The sequence below is a fragment of the Brugia malayi genome (genome assembly GCF_000002995.4).
Source record: "Brugia malayi strain FR3 genome assembly, contig: Bm_v4_Chr4_scaffold_001, whole genome shotgun sequence".
NCBI lineage: Eukaryota > Metazoa > Nematoda > Chromadorea > Rhabditida > Onchocercidae > Brugia > Brugia malayi.
The window spans coordinates 3,628,011-3,648,428 of NW_025062478.1; the positions used below are offsets into that span (position 1 = coordinate 3,628,011).

The 20,418-nt window shown below is 22.2% G+C and overlaps 2 protein-coding genes across 3 annotated transcripts; both read left to right on the forward strand.

The window, feature by feature from the left end:
• Positions 1-7,061: 7,061 nt before the first annotated feature.
• Positions 7,062-12,795, forward strand: Bma-frpr-9 (Uncharacterized protein; the record flags this gene model as incomplete). The annotated part of the gene is made up of 8 exons (XM_043081517.1): positions 7,062-7,213; positions 8,978-9,097; positions 9,523-9,642; positions 9,959-10,162; positions 10,447-10,536; positions 10,783-10,901; positions 11,435-11,646; positions 12,631-12,795. 8 exons carry the CDS (start codon positions 7,062-7,064, stop codon positions 12,793-12,795), a joined length of 1,182 nt encoding a protein of 393 aa, XP_042937451.1.
• A 3,217-nt stretch (positions 12,796-16,012) lies between these two features.
• Positions 16,013-19,729, forward strand: Bm12308 (Zinc finger, C2H2 type family protein; the record flags this gene model as incomplete). 2 transcript variants are annotated; one of them, XM_001902186.2, is made up of 8 exons in its annotated part: positions 16,013-16,126; positions 16,452-16,562; positions 17,163-17,291; positions 17,660-17,838; positions 17,925-18,027; positions 18,467-18,646; positions 19,194-19,301; positions 19,652-19,729. In XM_001902186.2, the coding sequence occupies 8 exons, from the start codon at positions 16,013-16,015 to the stop codon at positions 19,727-19,729; spliced, it is 1,002 nt and encodes a 333-aa protein (XP_001902221.2). The 2 variants fall into 2 exon arrangements, with proteins under 2 accessions (XP_001902221.2, XP_042937452.1); XM_043081518.1 differs by lacking the exons at positions 16,013-16,126; positions 16,452-16,562; positions 18,467-18,646; positions 19,194-19,301; positions 19,652-19,729 and having other exon boundaries at positions 17,178-17,291; positions 17,925-18,042.
• Between the last annotated feature and the right edge of the window lie 689 nt (positions 19,730-20,418).

Sequence of the window (20,418 nt, forward strand, 5' to 3'; positions counted from 1 at the left end):
AAAATGAATTTTTACGAAAAATTTTTCGTTCTTTTAATTGTTTTCAATTTTAAATTTTTTTTTTATTTGTAGAAACAAACAATTTGTATGAATTTTTTTTTTTTACTTTTTTTTGGCAAAAGATTTAATAAAATGAAAGTAAAACTGAAAAGTTTTGTAAATGTTTAAAGTAATCCATCAAATTGAGAGAAATGTTTTAACAAAATAAATTTTATAAATGAAACAAAATTTCACCAAAATCTTTTTTTTTTTTCTTTCCCTTTTCTCTCTTTTTTCTCTTTTTCTTTATCTCTACAAATTATTGAAGGATTCATTTGCTGTTTTCTATCTTTTTTTTCATTTTGTTTTTTTTTTTTCTTTTTTTCAGTGATTGAATTTTCCTCTGAGAGATTTTTCATTTTTCAATACTTTTTCAATGTTATATCAATGTAATATTTTTCATTTCTTTCTTACTTTTTATTTTTTTTCTTTTTTTTTACGAGTTCAATTTTTTTTTTTAATATTTATTTTGATATAAATACAAACATATGTGTAAATTATTTATAAATGTTTACAAATACAAATACACTCCGTCCGTACAGACACACACACACACACACACATAAATTAAGGAATTAAAAAAGACAATTATTTGTGGTCTGTTTAAATTCAACCATCCATTTTACTTTCCCTTTCATTTATTCTTTCACCCATAAAATCATCGAATCAATTTTTAGTATTAATTAGTAAAATGTCATTAAAGGGAAGAAAAAAGAAGAAGAAGCAAGCATTAAGCGTTTATTTATTGCTTAATAGTTATAATCTAAGGATATTATTATTAATTAATAAATCAGAATTATTTTCATTTCATTAGATTGGAAAATATGAAAGCAAAAGAGAAAGAAAGATTCGAATACGAATTGTCTTAATATCATTGATGATAATGACTATCATAATAATAATAATAATGTTAACTGATGATGTTGATAATGATTTTATCATCATTAGACAATTTAACATTGCTTATTGTAATTTCAAAATGTCACATATGTTCAATTCAAATTTTGATCTTGATTTATAAATTTTTTTGAATTGCACTAATTATTTGAAATAAATAATAAGGAAATAAAAAGCATATAAATAAGCAATAAAATTGCTTAAAGGCATTTTTTTTTTGTTTTCATTTCTTTCTTTAATTTAACTATACAATGAAGTCATTTAATCAACAACGAAATTTTATATATTTTGTTGGTGGCTTTAAAAAAAAAAAAAAGCTAAAAAAAATTGTCTAAGCTATTTAAAACGAGCCATTTAAATAATAGTAATAACTGATAGGAGCGAATAATTCTATTGGGACTTATTTATTTCCACTAAGAAACTAACAATCTCGACGATTCTATAAGATAAGAGTAGTGCAGTTAGTTTTCGAGAATTTGTCCTATCTTAGCTAAAACGATCACTGTTTATTCATTGTATCAATGAGACTACTATTAATGATAACAATACTGATAATAACAGTATGTAATGATAACAGTAGCACTAATGATAGTAATAATAGTATTAATAAACATAAGCGATAATGATAATAAGAAGTTAGAAGCAATACTAACAGTAGCAATAATAGTAATGACGATAATAGTAGTAATAATATGCGTTAATGATGATAAGATAATAATGATAACAAAAGTAACAGTAATGATAATTATACCTTTATAATAATATGCGTTAGTTGGATAAGATAATGATAGTGGTGGTGATAATAATGTTATTATAATATGCGATAGGATAATAACGATAGTAAAATAGTGATAGCAGTAAAGACAACTGGTAACAATAATAGCCTTATTAATAATTATCAAATAAAACAAACATTGAAAGAAAAAAGTGCTCAAAAGTTAATGACAGAATTATAGTTATTACTATTATCATTATTACTACATGTTATAATCATTGTTACTACATATTACTAAAGCTTTTTATTATCATTGCTATTATCACTAACACTATTAATATTCTTATTAAATGTTAGTAAGCAAATTCTATCAGTTTATATGTTACGTTATTTTGATAATAAATTTATTTTTATTATGCTATGATTGGTTGCATTTCATTACTTTAATGAGAATTGCATTTGAGTTTCAAATGAAATCCAATGATTATTATTTTGATTTAAAAGATTTACATCAAATAATTTTAGAAATAATTTGGTATGTTAGTTCATGTTTTTTTTTTTTTTTTTTTACATTGACTTATTCTTATTTAAATCTGTTTTTTCTTTTTATATTTTTTTTTAGTGTTAATTAAATGAGTTTAGTCATATTTTTGCTATCTTCCGTTTTCTTTCTTTTTGTTGAAAGAATTAATGAAAGTTAGAATTAAAATTATAATTTTCCAACTACGAAGAAAATGCAGGAAATTTGAGTCCCTTTAAATTTTGTTTCCTCATTTTGCAATTTCTTTGTTAATTTTTTACAAAATTTGCAAAAGGGGAATTTCTATCATTCCTTTACATATTAGCAAAAAAATTTTTAATTTAAAAAGAAAAGTATCAATAAAAGGAAAAAATCAACATTACAAACTATAAAAAATATACTCAAATTACTTATTTTCAAAAAAAAAAAAAAAAAAAGAAAAAAGAAACTGAAACCGTTTAAATATATGAATTTATAAAGTTTTGATAAATAAAGCAATTTCATAAATATTTTCAAATTTGCACTATTTTTAGGCTATTATTTTGCACAGTGATTTAACAAAATATTTCCAAAACTAATATTATTTCATGATAAGAAAATGACGTAAAAAGAAAGAAAAACCGGATATAGCTTTTTATTTTTTTTATTCAATTCTTTTATTCAAGTAATGATTTTTGAAAATTTTCTTTTTTTTCCTGAAAACTTTCTGCTCAACAATTACATGAATTAAATTTATCATTAAAAAAGCAACGTAAGAGTTTTATGTAAAAAACGAACTATTTCTTGCATTGTTATTTTTTTCACAAACTAATTGTTGTATTAATATATTCTGTATGCCGCACTGCCGCACAAACTAATAGCACGTTACGGTATGACATACTGTACACGATACGGTATATATACAGTATGCAATATTCAACATCCAAATATTTCTCTTAAACAAAAAATGTTAGATAAATGATTTTCATAAATATTGCGCTAATAAATAACTGATATAGTTATGCAATTATTTTTTTCTTAAAAAATTTATTACTTTTGTCAAGATTTATTTATCAACAAAGTTTTAATTTTCTTCAATTTTTATATTATTAAAGTTTTTCTAAAAAAAAATGAAATTCTTATTAACACCAATTTTGACACTTATTATCAATGTATGTTCATTTCGGCCTAAGATTGATATTTTTGAATTTCTTGGAAAAATGCTTCTGAAATTCGTATGATATTGCCATTTATTCATCAAAAAAAAGCTTCATGTTAATTTTGATTTAACATTTTTAAACTCTTGAGAAAAAAGCGATTGAATCAGCACAGTGTTTTTATTTGACACTCTAATTTTTTTTTTTTTATTAAATGTATGAAATTTGGTATCTTTCAGCATTCATTTATCAGCATAAATCCATTTTTAGTATAAACTTGTTACTTCTAAAGTTTTCTCATCCATCTAAAGCACACACAAAAAAAGAATATTCTCAAAATTTTTTATCAATAAAAGTTCATTATAACTGAAATCTGATATTTCCAAAAAAATTTTTTTTTCAAAAATATATTGGAAGTTTGTATTATTTCACATCCATTTATCAATCTAAGTTCTTTTTAGCTTAAATTTGACACTTCGGAAGTTTTTTTTTTTTCTCTCTACTCAAAACATGCTTAAAATTTGCACTCTCTCAACATTAACTATCAATACAAGTTCATTTTGATTCAGATTTAAATGATAAGTATTAAGTAACAAGCAATACCATTGGAAAGGAAAAATTGCGTGTTTTCAAAAAAATAAAGAAAAAATAATTGAAATGATATGAAAAAATGATGTAAATCAATGGAAATATGTTACACTTCAACAATTTTTATTCAAATTATCAATTTTTCTTTCCCTTTTCCATCATCTATGTGCGACTTCTATTTCTTTTTCAAATTTAAAAAATCTGTTGAAATTCCATTATTTCATTTTTCATTTTTTTCTCATAATTTCTCCTTTCCTGAATATTGCAATTGTTTTCCATTATCCTTTTTGTCGTTTCATTTTTAAATTCCATAACTATCATTTAAATTTATTTTTTTAAACTGATTTATTTTTAAATTTTCACTGTTAATTTGTATAATTTTCAACTTATTTATGTATTTAATCGTGGTACTTCAGAATATTTCATAAATAATGCATATTAAATTTTTGTTTTTTCCATAATTAATAAATTTTTTTGTTGATTCATCAAAATTTTGTTTACATTTTAGCATTCTTCATTTTCATAAATTAATCCTTTCGTTTTTTCTTTCTTTTTTCTTTTTCTTTTGGTTATCCCAATTAATTCTTTAATAATATTCAAATTTATTTTATAATTTCGATTCATTTTACAAGTATGTAATTCTTGAACATCAATGAATAAAATATTTCGAACTAAAAGCTTTTCAATAAAAGAATTCAATTTTTCCTCTTAAAATTTATTTTTTACTCTTTTCTGAAACACTCATCTTTGCCAAAACTTTCAAAAAAAATTTTTTTTTGTTCTTTTTTGATCTCAAGAATGCAAATATAGTTTTGGTGCCTTTCGTTTTCCTTTTTTTTTTGTTATTGAAGAGCTTTCAATGAAAAAGAAGTGAATGGGATAAATTGCAAATGAAAAAAAAAAAAAAGAACACATTGAAATTTTTGTTTAAATAAATGTCTTACCGCATTTATAAACATATTTAATTTTTTGATATGCTCTTTTAAAAAATAGATTTTTTTAAAATATAAATTTAAAAAATAGAAATCAGAATTTGGTTATAAAGTCTTTTTTTTAAAAAAATAAAAAATACTATTAAAAGATATAATAAAAGTAATTAATGCTTAATTATTGAAAAAAATTTTTTTTTCCTTTATTAAAAGATTAATTTAGCTCAGAAAAACATGAAAATTAATATAGTGTAATTTTAATTGAAGCTGCAAAATTTTCATGATAAATTTAAAATATAGTTAAGAATTGATCCATTCTGCTTCTTCTTTTATTTGCTTTATTTCCCGAGGGAAATAGAATGCGATAGAAAGTGGTAGTTCAAATATTTAATTAAATTGAACCTTTTCTAGGCGAAAAAAATATGATAGGAAAAAGTGAGAAAAAGTATTACTCCACATATTAATGTAGTATAATTATTATGTTTCACTAGATATTGTGATAGTGATAGAGTAATAACAATATTTTCTTTTATCACTATCATAATTTTGTATCAAGGATAAATTAAATTTAATTTATCAATTCCTTTATTTTATTATTGCTAAAATTTGAATAAATTTGTTTTAAAATATATTTTGATAAAAAAATCTACAAAAAAAAATTATTATTCATTATCAGCAATTTTGTTTGACAAGGTAGTTATTTATTTTCCAACAGGTTACTATTTATTAATTAATTAATGATTCCTATGCCAATTGAAATGCTTTAATATTAAATTGAATTAGCATATAAGTTGATTTCTTCGCTTTTTTTTGATTTGTATATTTCAAATATATCCTTGCATTTTTGTTTTTCGAAAAATATCAAATGATTAAATATAATAAGAATTAAATATAAACTCAATCATTCATGTGATCGATATAAACAACATAATCTATTATTAATTATGATTTACATCCATTCCTTGATAATAGTTTTTCATCGGTTACTATTTATTGATTAATTAATGATTATTATATTAATTGAACAATAAAATCATTAATTGCGGAGTTATCACATAATTAATTTGTCAAAATTTTCATCAGAATTACCAAATAATTAAACCAATGTAATTCTTTATCATTTATCAAATAAAAATTGTTGAAACTGAAAAAGAAATTAGAAAAAAAAAAATTAAATCTGCTATAATCTATTAAATTATTCAAATAATTCTGAAAAAGTTCTTAATTCTCTGAGAAATGTTTACGCTAAAATTTTAGCATTCGTTTTAAATTCATTTCATGTATATATTCATGCAATATTACTAATCATTAATATCATTTATATATTTAACTATGTTTATTTCTTCATCAATTTCAATAATGATATTGCTAGTTAATTTAACTTTTCACGTAACACGTAAATTTATTTTAAATTGCTACTACCGTAATTTAACATGCATGATGCATTTGACATATTTTTCATAAATTTAAATTGAATTTTTCATCATAACATTTGGAATATTTTATGCATCACGATGAAATAATTTTTTCCTTTTTGCTAATTTTTTGCTTTAAGTAAATTAAATTAGATTAAATTTAAAATGAAAAAATTAAATTGTACAGAAAAAAAATAAATAAACAAAGCTTTTGTTTTTTATTTTGTTTGTTTGTTTGTTTTTTTCTAAATATGACAAATATCATTAAAAGTAATCCTGGACTAAATTATTTATCAACTGTGTGAAATAAATGTTAAAAATTCCATGCAATTTTATTTTTCTATTATTGTTCAGCTTAAATAATTTAAAATTCATTTACATTTAGTTTATTCTTCTTTTTTTAAAAAAAAAAATTAATTAAAACACAAAAAATTAAATTATATTTCATATCATTTTGGTTTTAAAAAGGCAAAAAAAAAAAAAAGCAATTGCACTACAGTAAAAATCATTACAATGTAAATGATAGTATAATAATGTTTTTAATTAATTAATTAATTATATGTGTAAGTAAATAAATAAATTTTCAGGATGTGAGAAAGAGAAAACAAAAAGAGAGGAAAGAAAAGGAAAAAAAAGAAACGAAATAAGAAAATGGAATTATTCGAGAATAAATCATTAATCCATAATTATAGTATAGCATATTGCTTAGATAGTATTTTTACAAATGATCAAATAGATTATCGTTTATATGGTAATTTACCAATTTCAATATTTGGTATTATTATTAATCTAATTAATATAATTATTTTTTCGCATGCTGATATGCGACGCAGTTTGGTAAATTTATTTTTGCTTACAATTAGCATTACTGATTTGCTATTGCTTATTTTTAATTTCTTCTTTCTTCTATTTCCAGTAATTGCATTATTTTCTAATTCTTTTACACTGCAAGATATTTATCCTGTAATACTCAGGTTTGTTTACATTTTTTCTTTCATTAATTTTAAAAAAATCGAAAGAAAAGAAAAAAGCGTCAAAAAAAGAAATTGCAAAAGAATTGTTTTTAAAATTATAATTTAATACATTTTTTTCTGTTTCAAATTTTAAAAGATTTTTCTTTTTTTTTTGTTATTTTGTTTACTTAGTTTTTTTTTGCAAGTTTCCTCTCTCGCGTTTTTTTTAAAAAATAAATCATTCATTTATTGCATTCATCTTTTTAACTTTTAAATAATTCTAAAAAGCAAGAAAAAAAAGAAAGAAATTGCTAAATATTTTTAAAAATACCATTAATGACATTTCATTACTTATCGCCATTCATTATTTTTATTACTAAGCATAAAATTTGCAAAAAAAATTAAATATTTATAATGATTTAATTGAATTCAACCTGAATTCAACCTAAAATTCGAAATTGTTATAAATCTATAATAAATAGCAGATTAAATAAATCAATGATCACAGATTGAAATTTTTTTTTTTGATAGGTATTTAAAACAATAATGAATTTAAAAATGAAAAGAGACATTTAGCCATTTATAGCACAAATAATTTGTAGTTTAAAATAGACATTAAAAAATTTACAGCTTACCAATTTCAGCAATACAACATTTTGATTACAAATTTCAAAAACATTATACATATTCAAACTTAAAAGTCATTAGATCAGAAGCAAACAGCGATAACTAAAAATTAAATTTTATTTATTTTAATTATTTATTTTATTTTACCTATTATGCCTTTATAAGATTATTCTGAATTGGACGAAAATAAAATTTAAATAGTGAATTTAATAAAACATAAAACTTAGTACAATATTTTTTTTGCAAAAAAAAAAATATATATAAAAAACTTTTTAATAAAGTTTTGATATACTTTCTTTTTTGATGATTTTTCAAAATATTTGAAATCAAAAAAAAATGCTATTATTTTTTTCGCAACTGAAATAACTTTTGAAGAAAAACATTTTCTAAGGTAATTTAAAAGATTTTGTTGAATGACTGATTTAACTGAATGAAAAAAACCAAATAAAAATTCGTTGGATTTCAACAAAAAGTTATTAGAAGTGTCTTTTTTTTTGTTTTTGTTTCATTTTTTTTTTTCGTCCAACTGTTCAATTTTATTTAATGTTAGTTGGAAAATGTTATTTCAAGCAATTTTGTCAAAAATAACATTTTCAGTATTTCTCGAGAGTGCAGTTTCATAAATCAAAAAGATGAGAAAAGCTTTTTTGCCCTGGAAGTTACTCAAGAAAAAAAAAAAAGAGAAATTAGTAAAGAAAAAAAAAATAAATCGATAAGAAGGATTTTGAATTTCTATTTTGAACTCAAAATTTGTGCTATTATCCTATAAGAAGTTAAAAAATGAGAATTTGAAATTCGAAATTATCATAAAAATAACTATAGTAAAAAAAAATCAGAAACAAACAATTTTCATAAGAGAAAATTGCTGTTGTGTTTTTTTATAATAATAAATTATCAATTCAATCCAATGTTATCCAAAAAAAATGTGCTAACTTCGGCAATAATAATTAATGGTGTAAATAAACAAATAACAATGATAACAAAAGGATGAATGAATGGTAACCAAAATAAACAGATAAGCAAGCAAACAAACAGAAACACAGATAAATAAGCAAACAAATAAATAAATAAACAAACAGATGGGTAAACAAGCAAACAAAAAAAAAAACACACAAACAAACAAGATAAGCAATAATAAATGAGATACATGCATTTCAGGTTTAGTTATCCATTAGCAAGGATAGCACAAACATGCGGTGTTTATTTAACCTTATTTGTATCAGTACATCGTTATCTCGGTGTTTGTCATCCATTTCAAGCAAAACGATGGATTACAGGGTTTTAATTTTCATTTTCTTAAAGGAAAAAAAAAAAAAAAAAAAAAAAAAAAAATGAATGTTACAGTATGGATCATAATTAAGACATTTGTGCTACAGTATCATTGCAAATTATTACTGTAATTTATGCATACGATAATTTCATTTCTTTTTTTTTTTTTTCATCAAAATATTTTTACTTTATTTTTTACTCACAAATTATTTTCATTCATATATAATTTTTTTTATTTCAATGCATAAAAAGTGTTTGTTTATAAATTTGTATACATATATAGTTACAGCGACTGTAATTTTTGTGTAAAATTTACAATTTTTAATTTGCATGAATTATACAAAAATGAGAAAACATTACAATAAACGAAATATTTTAAAAGTAATTCTCTAATTAAATATAAGCTAATTAATTTACTTTTTTTTTCTGATTAGGAAACCTGTAAAATGTGCTATTTTTGGTTCTGTTGTATTTTCATTTGTTATCAATGCGACAACATGGCTTGAACTTACTGTTGTTCCATGTTACAGTAAACAATTTCATCGATTGTCAAGGTTAAATTTTTATCAAAATTTTGAATTTTTTTTTTTCAGAAAAAACAAATTGTCAGTGTTTTTTTTTGAAAAAGTTAAAGTCAGATTATACTATGAAATTAATAAATTATAATAAAATGCAAATTAAGATTAATGCTTAATGTATATGACATATAATTTCAATTTAGCAATGATATGCAATAATATGATTTTATGTGATTCAAATCTCAATAAATTCTATTTATTAATTCATTACTTATAAATAATTGTTTTTTTTTTTTTCAAAAAAGAAAATTAAAATTTAAACCAAAAAAAATGGTAAAAAAAAATTTTTTAGACATATTCAATTAACTGAATTACAAATGGATTATACATATGGAATTATTATGAAAGTAATTACCTATACATTAGTTATGTTTATTTTTCCATTTGTAATTCTAATTATTGTCAACACATGCATTATTGTTGCTCTTAAACATAGCACAAATATGAGAGCATTGCATACAGGTGGTAAATCATCCTTATCAAAAACAAATAACAGGTTTGTACTTATTTACTCTTATTTTATTGTTAGAAAAAAAAAAATTTTTTTTTACTTTTTATTTTGAAAGAAAATGAAAAGAGAAAATTTTTTGTTGGTTGAAATGTATTCCTCAATCAAAAAAATATGATTATTGTTTAAAATGTTTGAAAAGAAAAATTTTTTCTCACATTTTTTAATTATAGTATAATTTATATTTTGAAATTATTTGCAAATTTGTTAATTAATAATGTTTGAAAAGTATTAGTTACAAAAGTTTAAATTACAAAAATAAATAATTTTAGTCAGAAATATGCTCAAAATGAAATGGCAGTGATATTAAATTCATCATCTGCAACTACTGGTTCACAGTTTTCTTCAGCTAATTCTACCAGGTAAATATTAATTTAATTTATCAAATTTTTCTTTCCTATTTGATCAGACAAATTAAATTAATATGACAAAAAGATTTTCTCAATTATATTCCAATAATTAGTTCAATGTGTATTTTGCTAAACCATAAAAAATCTTTTTCTCGAAATTCCTGTTCTAATATCTAATCGATTGATCGATTGATTGATTATTCAATTTGAACTTAAATAAAATTTTGAGAATACTTTGGCATTAATATATATTTGCAGTTTTCGACCGATGGCTATGAGATCAATTAAACCAGCATCGAATTTCCATTCGTCAACTCGTGACAGTTCGGTGACATTAATGCTTTTAGCTATTGTTGCTATGTTTCTCACTTGTAATGGTCAGTTTGTTTGTTTCATTTTAAATTTTAATCTATCAAAATTTTGATTTAAATTAATATTCATAGTTTTTTTCTTCTTTTGTTGAACTGAAACTTATACAATTTATCCTTTCATCTTAATAAATTAAATTAAAAATGGATAAATAATTAGATCTAGTATTTATTTATTTATTGATACATATGTGTATGTCGCTAAACCATAAAAATCTTTCTTTAAATTTTTTATTTTTTAAATAACTGATTGATTTGATTCAATGATCATTTAATTTGAAATTTAAAATTATTTTTTCGTTTATTTGTTTATATATTTATTAATTTTTTTTAGTTGATTTATGTGCTATTATTGACTTTAGTAACTTAAAGAAAAAACAATGTTTTATGTTAAAACTTGAAAAAAAAAAAACAATGTTAAAATTTGAAGAAAAAAAAAAAGTTTTAAATTTTATTTACATCATTATGAATCCAAAAAAAAAAAAGATGAAAAATAATTGAAATAATTTTGTTAAATTTATTTATTTAACACTAATTTATAGGCCTAGCATTTTGCAACAATATCATCGAAATATTAATGTTTGTGGATAAAATTGATAACAGTGAGAACGAGAGCGCATTCGAGAAAAGTGTCGAGATTGCCAATATTTTAGTGTCATTAAATTCATCAACATCAATCTTCATTTATCTCATCTTTAGCTCTAAATATCGTATCATTGTGAAAGAGTATCTTGGTTTAAAAAATACTGATAAAGTAAGTTAAAAAAAAGTATTTTTCTTTTTTGATAAAATAAAAATTTTTTTTAGCCTGATATTTTTCATTTTTTTTTTTTTTATAAATAAATTTGAAGTTCATTTTAAAAATTTCATAGTTTTTAAAAGATTACAATTTTTTACTGGATATTAGATGTAAAAATAATATAAAATTATTTATTACCAAAAAATTTGTTGAACAAAAAATTTTTAAATTATCATTTATTATTAACTATTAGTAACTGGGATTATTTAGCTTGCTACCTGTTTTTTTTTTTTTTTTTTTTAAATTATATACTTTTGTGCTCCCTAAATTACAACCAAAACTAAACAATTTAAATTTATCACTTATTATCATTTACATTACATTTTAAATTCTAGCACAAGTGATAAGTACATTTTCAGCACAAAATTAAAAGTTATAATTTAAGTAAGAAAGAACATATAATTCAGATAATAGATAGGAAAATAAACAAAAAAAATAAACAAAATTTATTATAATTATTATAAAATAAACATTTCAAGATCCATTATAAAATAGATAATTCAAGAGAAAACAAGAAAAAAATCAAATAATTGAACTGATAAGCCAAAAAAATAAAATAAAATAAAATATTTGTTTCACCATGTTTTATCTTAAAATAATTTTTTTGTATATCAAAATTCAAATTACTATATTTCATTTTATAATAGGTCGTTGATTTTTTTTTTGCAAATAAATCATTCAATTTAATTTTGCTTTTTCATTTTCACTACTTCTTTAAATAATTTTAATATGATTTTAAAAAATGATGCAAAATGCAACTTCAATTTTGTTTTTTTTTTTTTCACTAACTTTTCTCAAATGTTTTTTTTTTTTCTTTTCTATATGACATTTTAAAATAATACAAAAAAACGGAAAGAGAAAAAAAAAAGGAACTATTATCTTCCAATTATAGAAAATGATAATTCATTTTTTTTTAATCTAATTATCATTAATTTATAGGCTTATAGTGGAACATTAACAGCAGCAGCTATAACAATACGTCATACATTCGAATACCCATTTTTACGTGGTGATAACATATCACCACGTAAATATTTATCAAATTCAGCAAAATCTCGTATATCATCTGCATTACGCTTTCCCATATCATCACAACGCAGTTGATAAAAAGAAAAATTCTAAAAAAAAAATTATGCTAATTAAATGAATTTAACACTAAGACGGGTAAAAAACAAATTTTTTTTTTCTTGAATAAATTATTTTTCTTAATTTTATCAATTTCATTGTTCTGTAAAAGTTTGTCATCTGCATAATAAACAACAATAAAGAGATTATTTTGGATTTTTACTGATAAGCAAATATAATTGATAAACTATTGAATTAAACAAAGAAAAACACTTATTGGTTAAACTAAAATAAAAAAAAAAAAATTATTTTTGTGACTAAAATAAACACATTTAGAAAGTTTTACATCTCCTTTTTTTCGCTTTATTTCTGTTTTGAAATAAGATAGCATATTATTAAATTTATATATTTTATAATATTGAAATAAAAATTTTCACATTTGCATTTTGTTAAATTTAATAACTTTAACTTTAATTATTAGATAATTGGATTTATAGATTATTGATTAAATCAATTTGTGGTTTAATTTTTTTTTTTCTTTAATTTTGTCTTTAATCTCATTGATGAAAATTGTTAAAGGAAGCAGAGCTGTTTGTAAATTTGAAATGGAAATTTGTCCACAAAGTCAACTGATCAATTAGAAGTGAAAATTATTTATTCATTAAACCTAAAGTTATTGAAAATAATACAGTAATGTATGCAATTTGCTGATGAAAGAATTAATCCGTCAACTATGAAAATTAATGTAAAAACAATTTGTGAAATATATAATATTTAAATTTAATAATTGAAAGATGAATAAATTAATTGAATCTTTTTTTTCATTAAAAAATTTATATTTGTAAAACATTCGTTTAAGTTATGATGTATTATTTATGTTATAATATAATCTTTATTTAAGTTATAATATAATCTAGTTTACTTTACTCTACTTTACTCTACTTTACTTTACTTTACTAACATAATAAAGCGATGAAATGCATAATAAGCAGACAGAAGAAATTTAAAGAAAAAAAGTTGGTTGTAATTTCAGCAATTAATGATAAATATACAAAGTGATAAATTTTACAGTAATAATAATTGATTACTGATTATTATCAGAAATAATTTGACAGCTATCAGCAATCTAATCAGTTATCGCATTCATTTCATATAACTTTGACTTACTTTAAGGTTTCAAGACAATTGACACAATTTAATTTGATCAAATTTATTAACAGCTGTGAATTCATTTAACAATAAAAGAAATAAATGATTAAAAAAAATTTTAAACTCATTAATTTCAATTAAGATAAGATAGTAAAAATTGCTAACTGTAAATTTAAAATTCTTTAAAATTTTTAATTATCAGTTCTAAGTGATTTTTTTTTCTTTGATTTGAGCCTTCTATGGACATTTATTGCATCAAAAAAAAAATTTCATTAAGAAAAAAATTTTTTTTGTTTTTTTGAAATAATTGAATTTGTAAATTTGTTGAGTATTTCACTATTCACTTATTTCGTTGATAGTTTAAAAATTTTTTTAGAAAATTATCGCTAAAAAAATTTCACAAACATTAAACTTAATTCAATCAATTTTTGCTAGCAATTTAGTCATCAACAATTAACAATAAAGAAAAATTAAATTTGAAAAAAAAAAATAATAACTATAGAAAAAATCAAATAAAAGTATAAAATATATTGTGAAAATAAAGAACAAAAAAAAAATTTTAATGTAAAAAGAAGAAGTAAACAAGTAAATGCTGTAAAACTGTTTTAAAAAAATGAATAAACAATTTAAAATAGTAATTAAAATATTAAAAAAAAAAAATATCAGAAAGGAATGAATAAAAATAAAAATTTATTATTGAAGAAAACTAAAAACAATTAACAGTAAAATAAAAATTAATTTAAAAAAAAAAAAAAGAAAGTGATAAACGTAGAAAACACCAAACACAAATATAAATGATAATTAAATAAAATGTTTTTTTGCATTAAAAAAAAATTTCTGATTTTTTTTTTTTTTAAATTTTATTTAGAAAATATAACACAATTAAATAAATTTATTTCAAATATTTGTTAAAATGAAAAAAAATTTATTTCAAATATTTGTTAAAATTATAATATCTAAGTAAAGTAAATTTTTTTTTTTCATATAATACTATGTGATATCAATTATCAATTTTACAATGATATGAAAATGATAAAACGATTGATTGATTGATTGATTGATTGATAGTTATATCAAATGATATAAAGTATTAAATAAAAAAGAATTAAGGCGTCATATAAGGTACCATATATATTGGTAATACTGACACCTTGGTACCAAGGTACCAAAATACCAAGGTCCATACTGTAATTCATTCCAAGAGAAATTGTCCCACAAATTGGCGCCTTTAATTTCAAATTCATTTTTCGAAATTGCACGTTCGCTGTTCTATATATCTGTTCGAAATTTGATGATTGCTTATTGCGATAAATCTAGTTGATAAGCTGTTCTGATAGTACTTTTAGTATTTTTATCTTCAACTTGAACAGACCGGAAGACTAGCTCTTCCGGTTAGATATGCTAATAATCCGGTTGTTAGCATATTTGCGGTAATATTTTTATTATTAAATAGCTTTGGTGATTAATGTCTATGACGAAACCTGTAGTTCTGGTGGCATTTAATAATAATGGTGGTATCTAATAATTGTGGTGCGCTAATGGTAGCTAATGATAGTAATAGTAGCTGTATTTGTGGTACCATCCTAGTTACGGTAGCACTACTTTTATAATATTGATGGCAGAAATTATGTTTATGGTAGTATTTAAGCTATAGTGACAGCAATCTATGATGGAACCTATGATTGAATGGTACCTCTTCAGGTTGCCATAGCATAGCTATAGAATAATCTATTGCTTATGATGATTATCTGAGTTGTGATGGTGCTATTTTTGTTTATTATCTATAGAAGAAACTGTTAAGGTGTATTTTGGTGATATTTACAACAAAACTTACATTTGTAACAATATTTGAATAATAGTAACGATATACCTTCTCGATATTACCTATAACAATCATTATGCAAAATTCCTTACAAAATTCATTTTTGATTACAATAGCAGTAATATGTTTTGTAATGAGGTAGAATCTTTAGTAATTGTGATTGGTTGATTGTAAGTATAACTATCCCTTTCTACCTCTTTCTCCTTCTCCCTCTCTCTTTCTGTATATATCCAGAATATGTTCATAGTTTTGACTAATCAAAATTTGCATATCAGGAAAGGAAGTATGCTCAGTCTCAGTCATCTACAGCTCGAAGTTTTACGGCGTTATCGAGTTGCTCTTCATTATCGTCAATTATACATTTCTTTCTTGTTTCATCGGTTGTTAGCTGCAACGAAGGTTTGTTCCGTTTCAGCTTTACATACAAAAAATTGATGTCATTGATTGTTAGCTAAGTGATAGGTTTAGTTAGTTCCATTTTTTGATTTTTATTTTAGTATTTAAGAAATCAAAAATTATTAATTCATAATTAGAAATCTGATCAAATTTTTCAAAAAAAGGAAAAAAAAAAAGAACGGATAAATTTTCTTTAGACATGATTCTCTTAATTTTTGGTAATCAAGGAGTTAAAATAAACTGGAAATTTTAAGAGTACCTGATAAAGTAATTTATTTGATAAGTGCTGATATTTTCATTTCTGGATAATTAACATTGTGTTTTGCAGTTATTAATGGCTAATAGCAATCAACAACAGCATATATCAGCATTTGCAAGCGATAATAATAGTACTTCAAAAGTTGATAATCAACCACAATCTTCAAATACCAGTAACAATGTAATTGATAATAATGTTATTCTACTAATAATATAAATGATTATCAAATAATTTTAAGTAAAACTTATCATATTTTATTGTTGATATGAGCAAAATTTTTAAAATTTACTATACCAAAAACAAAAAATAGTGCCAAAAAGATGAAAGAGGTATAGGAAATTACGAGAAATTGGTTTTCATCAGTGTTTTTCCCAATCAGTTCTTTAATGGTCAACCAAGTTTAAAATTGTAAAAACATAAAATTTGTAATCATTGCATGAATAAAAAAATTTGTATCAAATTGAAGTAAGCAAAAATCATTTTACCTATTTTTTATTATTTTTTTTTCTTAATATACAGTTTACGAAATTAATTCATGGTTGAAAAATAGATGGAAACCGGTAAAAAGATTTGAACTTGAATTATTGTTGAGTGTGATCTCTTGTAATTATATGAATAGAATAATCAAATTTCAAATTTGCTATTCTTTGGCATAGCTCTTCTGGTTCTTAAGTTAACATAGGTTTAAAATAGAAATGAAATAAGCTAATGGCAAACATTAATGTATTAATGAAATCCTAAAAGTAATCAATATTTTATAGAATGACTTTGTTTTTTCAGTTTCTCAATCAATCCATGATCGACTTGGCGTCTTTGCTCGAAATACCTCTTTTTAATGAATTAATGCTTGTATATGAGATCCAATATAATGCAACAAAAGATGCTCTCAAACATTTCCTTGAAGAACAGGTTGCTTTGAAATTTCTCACTTCAACTTATTAGCAAGAGAATGTCTTAATGATATTTACTTAAAACATGGAAAAACAATATAATAATTGATTAATTTAGTATATGAAAAGCAGTGTAATAAGTGATTTATATGTAATTCCAACTTTATAGCCTATAGTTATTTATAGTTATCAAATAATATCAGTTTTTGTAATTGCCAATCTAATTTTCAAATTTATCTCGAATTCAATTCATGTCCTATTTCAAGGTTACTTCATTTGTGTCAGTAGTCTCTTTTCCTCTCTCTTTTTATCCATACGATATTTTTTTTAAATCCTTTATTTTTTTTTTTTTTTTTTTTTTAAATCCTTTAATTTGATGCTTTTTAGCCTAATTTGATCCTTCCTCTCTTTACCAATGTATTATGGAGTTTGTTGGTTAATCCGTTATTGGCTATTAGTCCAGTTGCAAACTTGAATTTATCTGCTCATGATCTGCCAATATCTGCTGATGATTTACAAAAAATTATGGGAGATATGTTGGATAAGATTAAAACAGCGAATAACAGGTAATTTCATGTCATTTTGTTAAACTTTTTTTTTTTCAAAACTTTTCATTCATTGGAACTTTATCTAAAGGAGAAATATATTGCAGTATGCAGAATGTACCTAATCCTCAGCAGTGCAATCAACGAGTGCCTAATCAGTTGAATAATAATACTGATAAACGAACCCGAAGTGCAAATCGTACTGAAAATGTTAGATATTACTAAGTTTGCTATAAATTTAACTTAATCCATAATCTATTTCAAACTTTCAACTGGAATTTCAATCATTGAAATTTCAAGTATTAATTTAAATACTAATCAGATGAAAATATCTAAATAGGTTTGATTTAAAGAACGAAGCGTTATCAAGATATATGCCAAATGCAAATTATTTGTTGTTTTTCTGATAAAAATTCTGGTAAATTTCCCAAATCATAGTCTATTTTTTATTAAAACTGGTATAGTTGAATTATTTTTCATTTATGCAAAACTTTTAAAAAATGTCTCATTGTATTTTATGCTATCTAAAAGTGGTCATTATATTGCACTGTGATTGGTTTGCAAAATGAACTTATGATATGTTCTATTTATGAACTTCTATTTATAAATTCATTATGCAATATTTTTGAATTTTTATATTTCAAAACAGAAAAACAGCTCAATTCTATGCAATGTTTGCGCAAAACCATTGAAAAATCGAGCTGCATTTGTAAAACATCGTCGACGACATCTTGGCATCTCAGAGCTTGCTTTTGCATGCGGAACATGCGACAAACGATGCAGCGAACGTCGTCATCTAGCGGTTCATTGCAAAAACAAACATCATGAAGTAGGTTAATCTAATTTGCAAAATATTTAATCAATATTTTGAGAATTATTTGAAAAAATTGACTTCAAGTACTATTTTTTCCTTCAAAAAATTACTGGAGACATAAATTTAAGCAAAGTAATTGATGTTTTTTAGGGTGAAGGAAATTTCATTATCAATTTTAAATCTTACTTTGTATTAAATGCATAAGTAATTAGGATGATATATACAATACATATGTTTATTTAGGCATTACTACATTTATATTTATACAATATAGTTCAAAATATTTACCATGATGGTAAAATAAGGAGAGGAATATACTTTTATATATTTTATAATTGAATTAAACAAATGAAAAGATATTAACAAATATAAGCATGAAAATTTCTTATATCCTTTTAACAATAAAGATGAAATATTGTGGCGCGACAAAAATCTTACACATTCATTTCCAAAATTGCGTTTTATTTATCATTTATGCATTTGGAAAATGAAGTACAACATCACAAAAATTTTGAAAACAAAAAATTTTTGAAAATTCCAAATTCCATTGATAAAATTTTAGATGCCATCTCTTCGAAGCAGTGCGGAGAAAAAAGATATGATAATTCCTAGCAATTCAAAGGAAGAAAGTCCAGATTCAGTACCTGAAACAGGATACGTAAATGAGAAGGTAAGATTGTTTCTTTCTAACATTAATATTCGTTAAATAGCATAGTTACAAATTCTCTCAAAACTATGGTAATACTTCAGCTAACTATAAAACATAAATATTGGAATATATTTTTTCTTACATTATAATTATGAGTAAAAATTTTAGCAAGAGTACCCATTATTATTGATATAGGTAGAACTGTTAAATAATTGGCATTGTTTCATTCTTTTCAAAAATTTAGCAAAAAATAATTCTTATAGAACAGGAAGAATTGTAAGTAAAGAGAGAGAAGGAATTCATGAATTCATAAAAATTATCTAAGTAATTAGTGGACGAAGCATAAATTTATTTAATTTCTCTTAATTTAGGTACTTGTGAAGCTTTGGCAATCAAATGATGACAAAAATAGCATTTCAAATGGAACACATAAATTTAATCAGTCGTAAAGACGACCGTTTTTCTTTTTTCCTAATTCCTTAAATACATGAAAAATGATAATCTAAATTTATTAACTTTCTTTTTCCATGTATTAAGATTATTAACTGATGAATCTACATGTGCAATATTTTATGTGTAATATCTATTTATTGAAAAATAACAAAACTATGCATATACTGATAAATATAACTAGCACCATCTAAGATAATTTAATCTAAGACAATTAAAAACCTAAGATGATTTAATGGTAATGAGCTTATGTTATTGTAATCTTGCGAAAAACTAAATAGTCTAATGGATTTTTTTTTTTAATTCAGCAAATTTTGTTAAAAATCAAATGCCTAGTGTTATTTTTGATTTCCGATTTCCATTTCTATACCTAAGCATTTCTTTTATCTATTAAAATAAGAAAATGAATAATTTATTATTTTACTTCATTCCAGTACCATTTTCATACTCAAAAATATAGAATGAATAAGAAAGTTTAACACAATAATTTATTAAATTAAAATGAATATTTGAATGTGCTATACTTCTTTGTCTATCATAAAATTTTAATAATAACTAACAGATATGATGAAAATGTTTGTTACATTTCATCAAACCTCATATGTGTTTAAAATTCGAAATGATTAATGAAATGTGTGAAGCATCAGGTGATATTTATTTTTTTTTTTTTTGAAAGTAATTCAAGAAA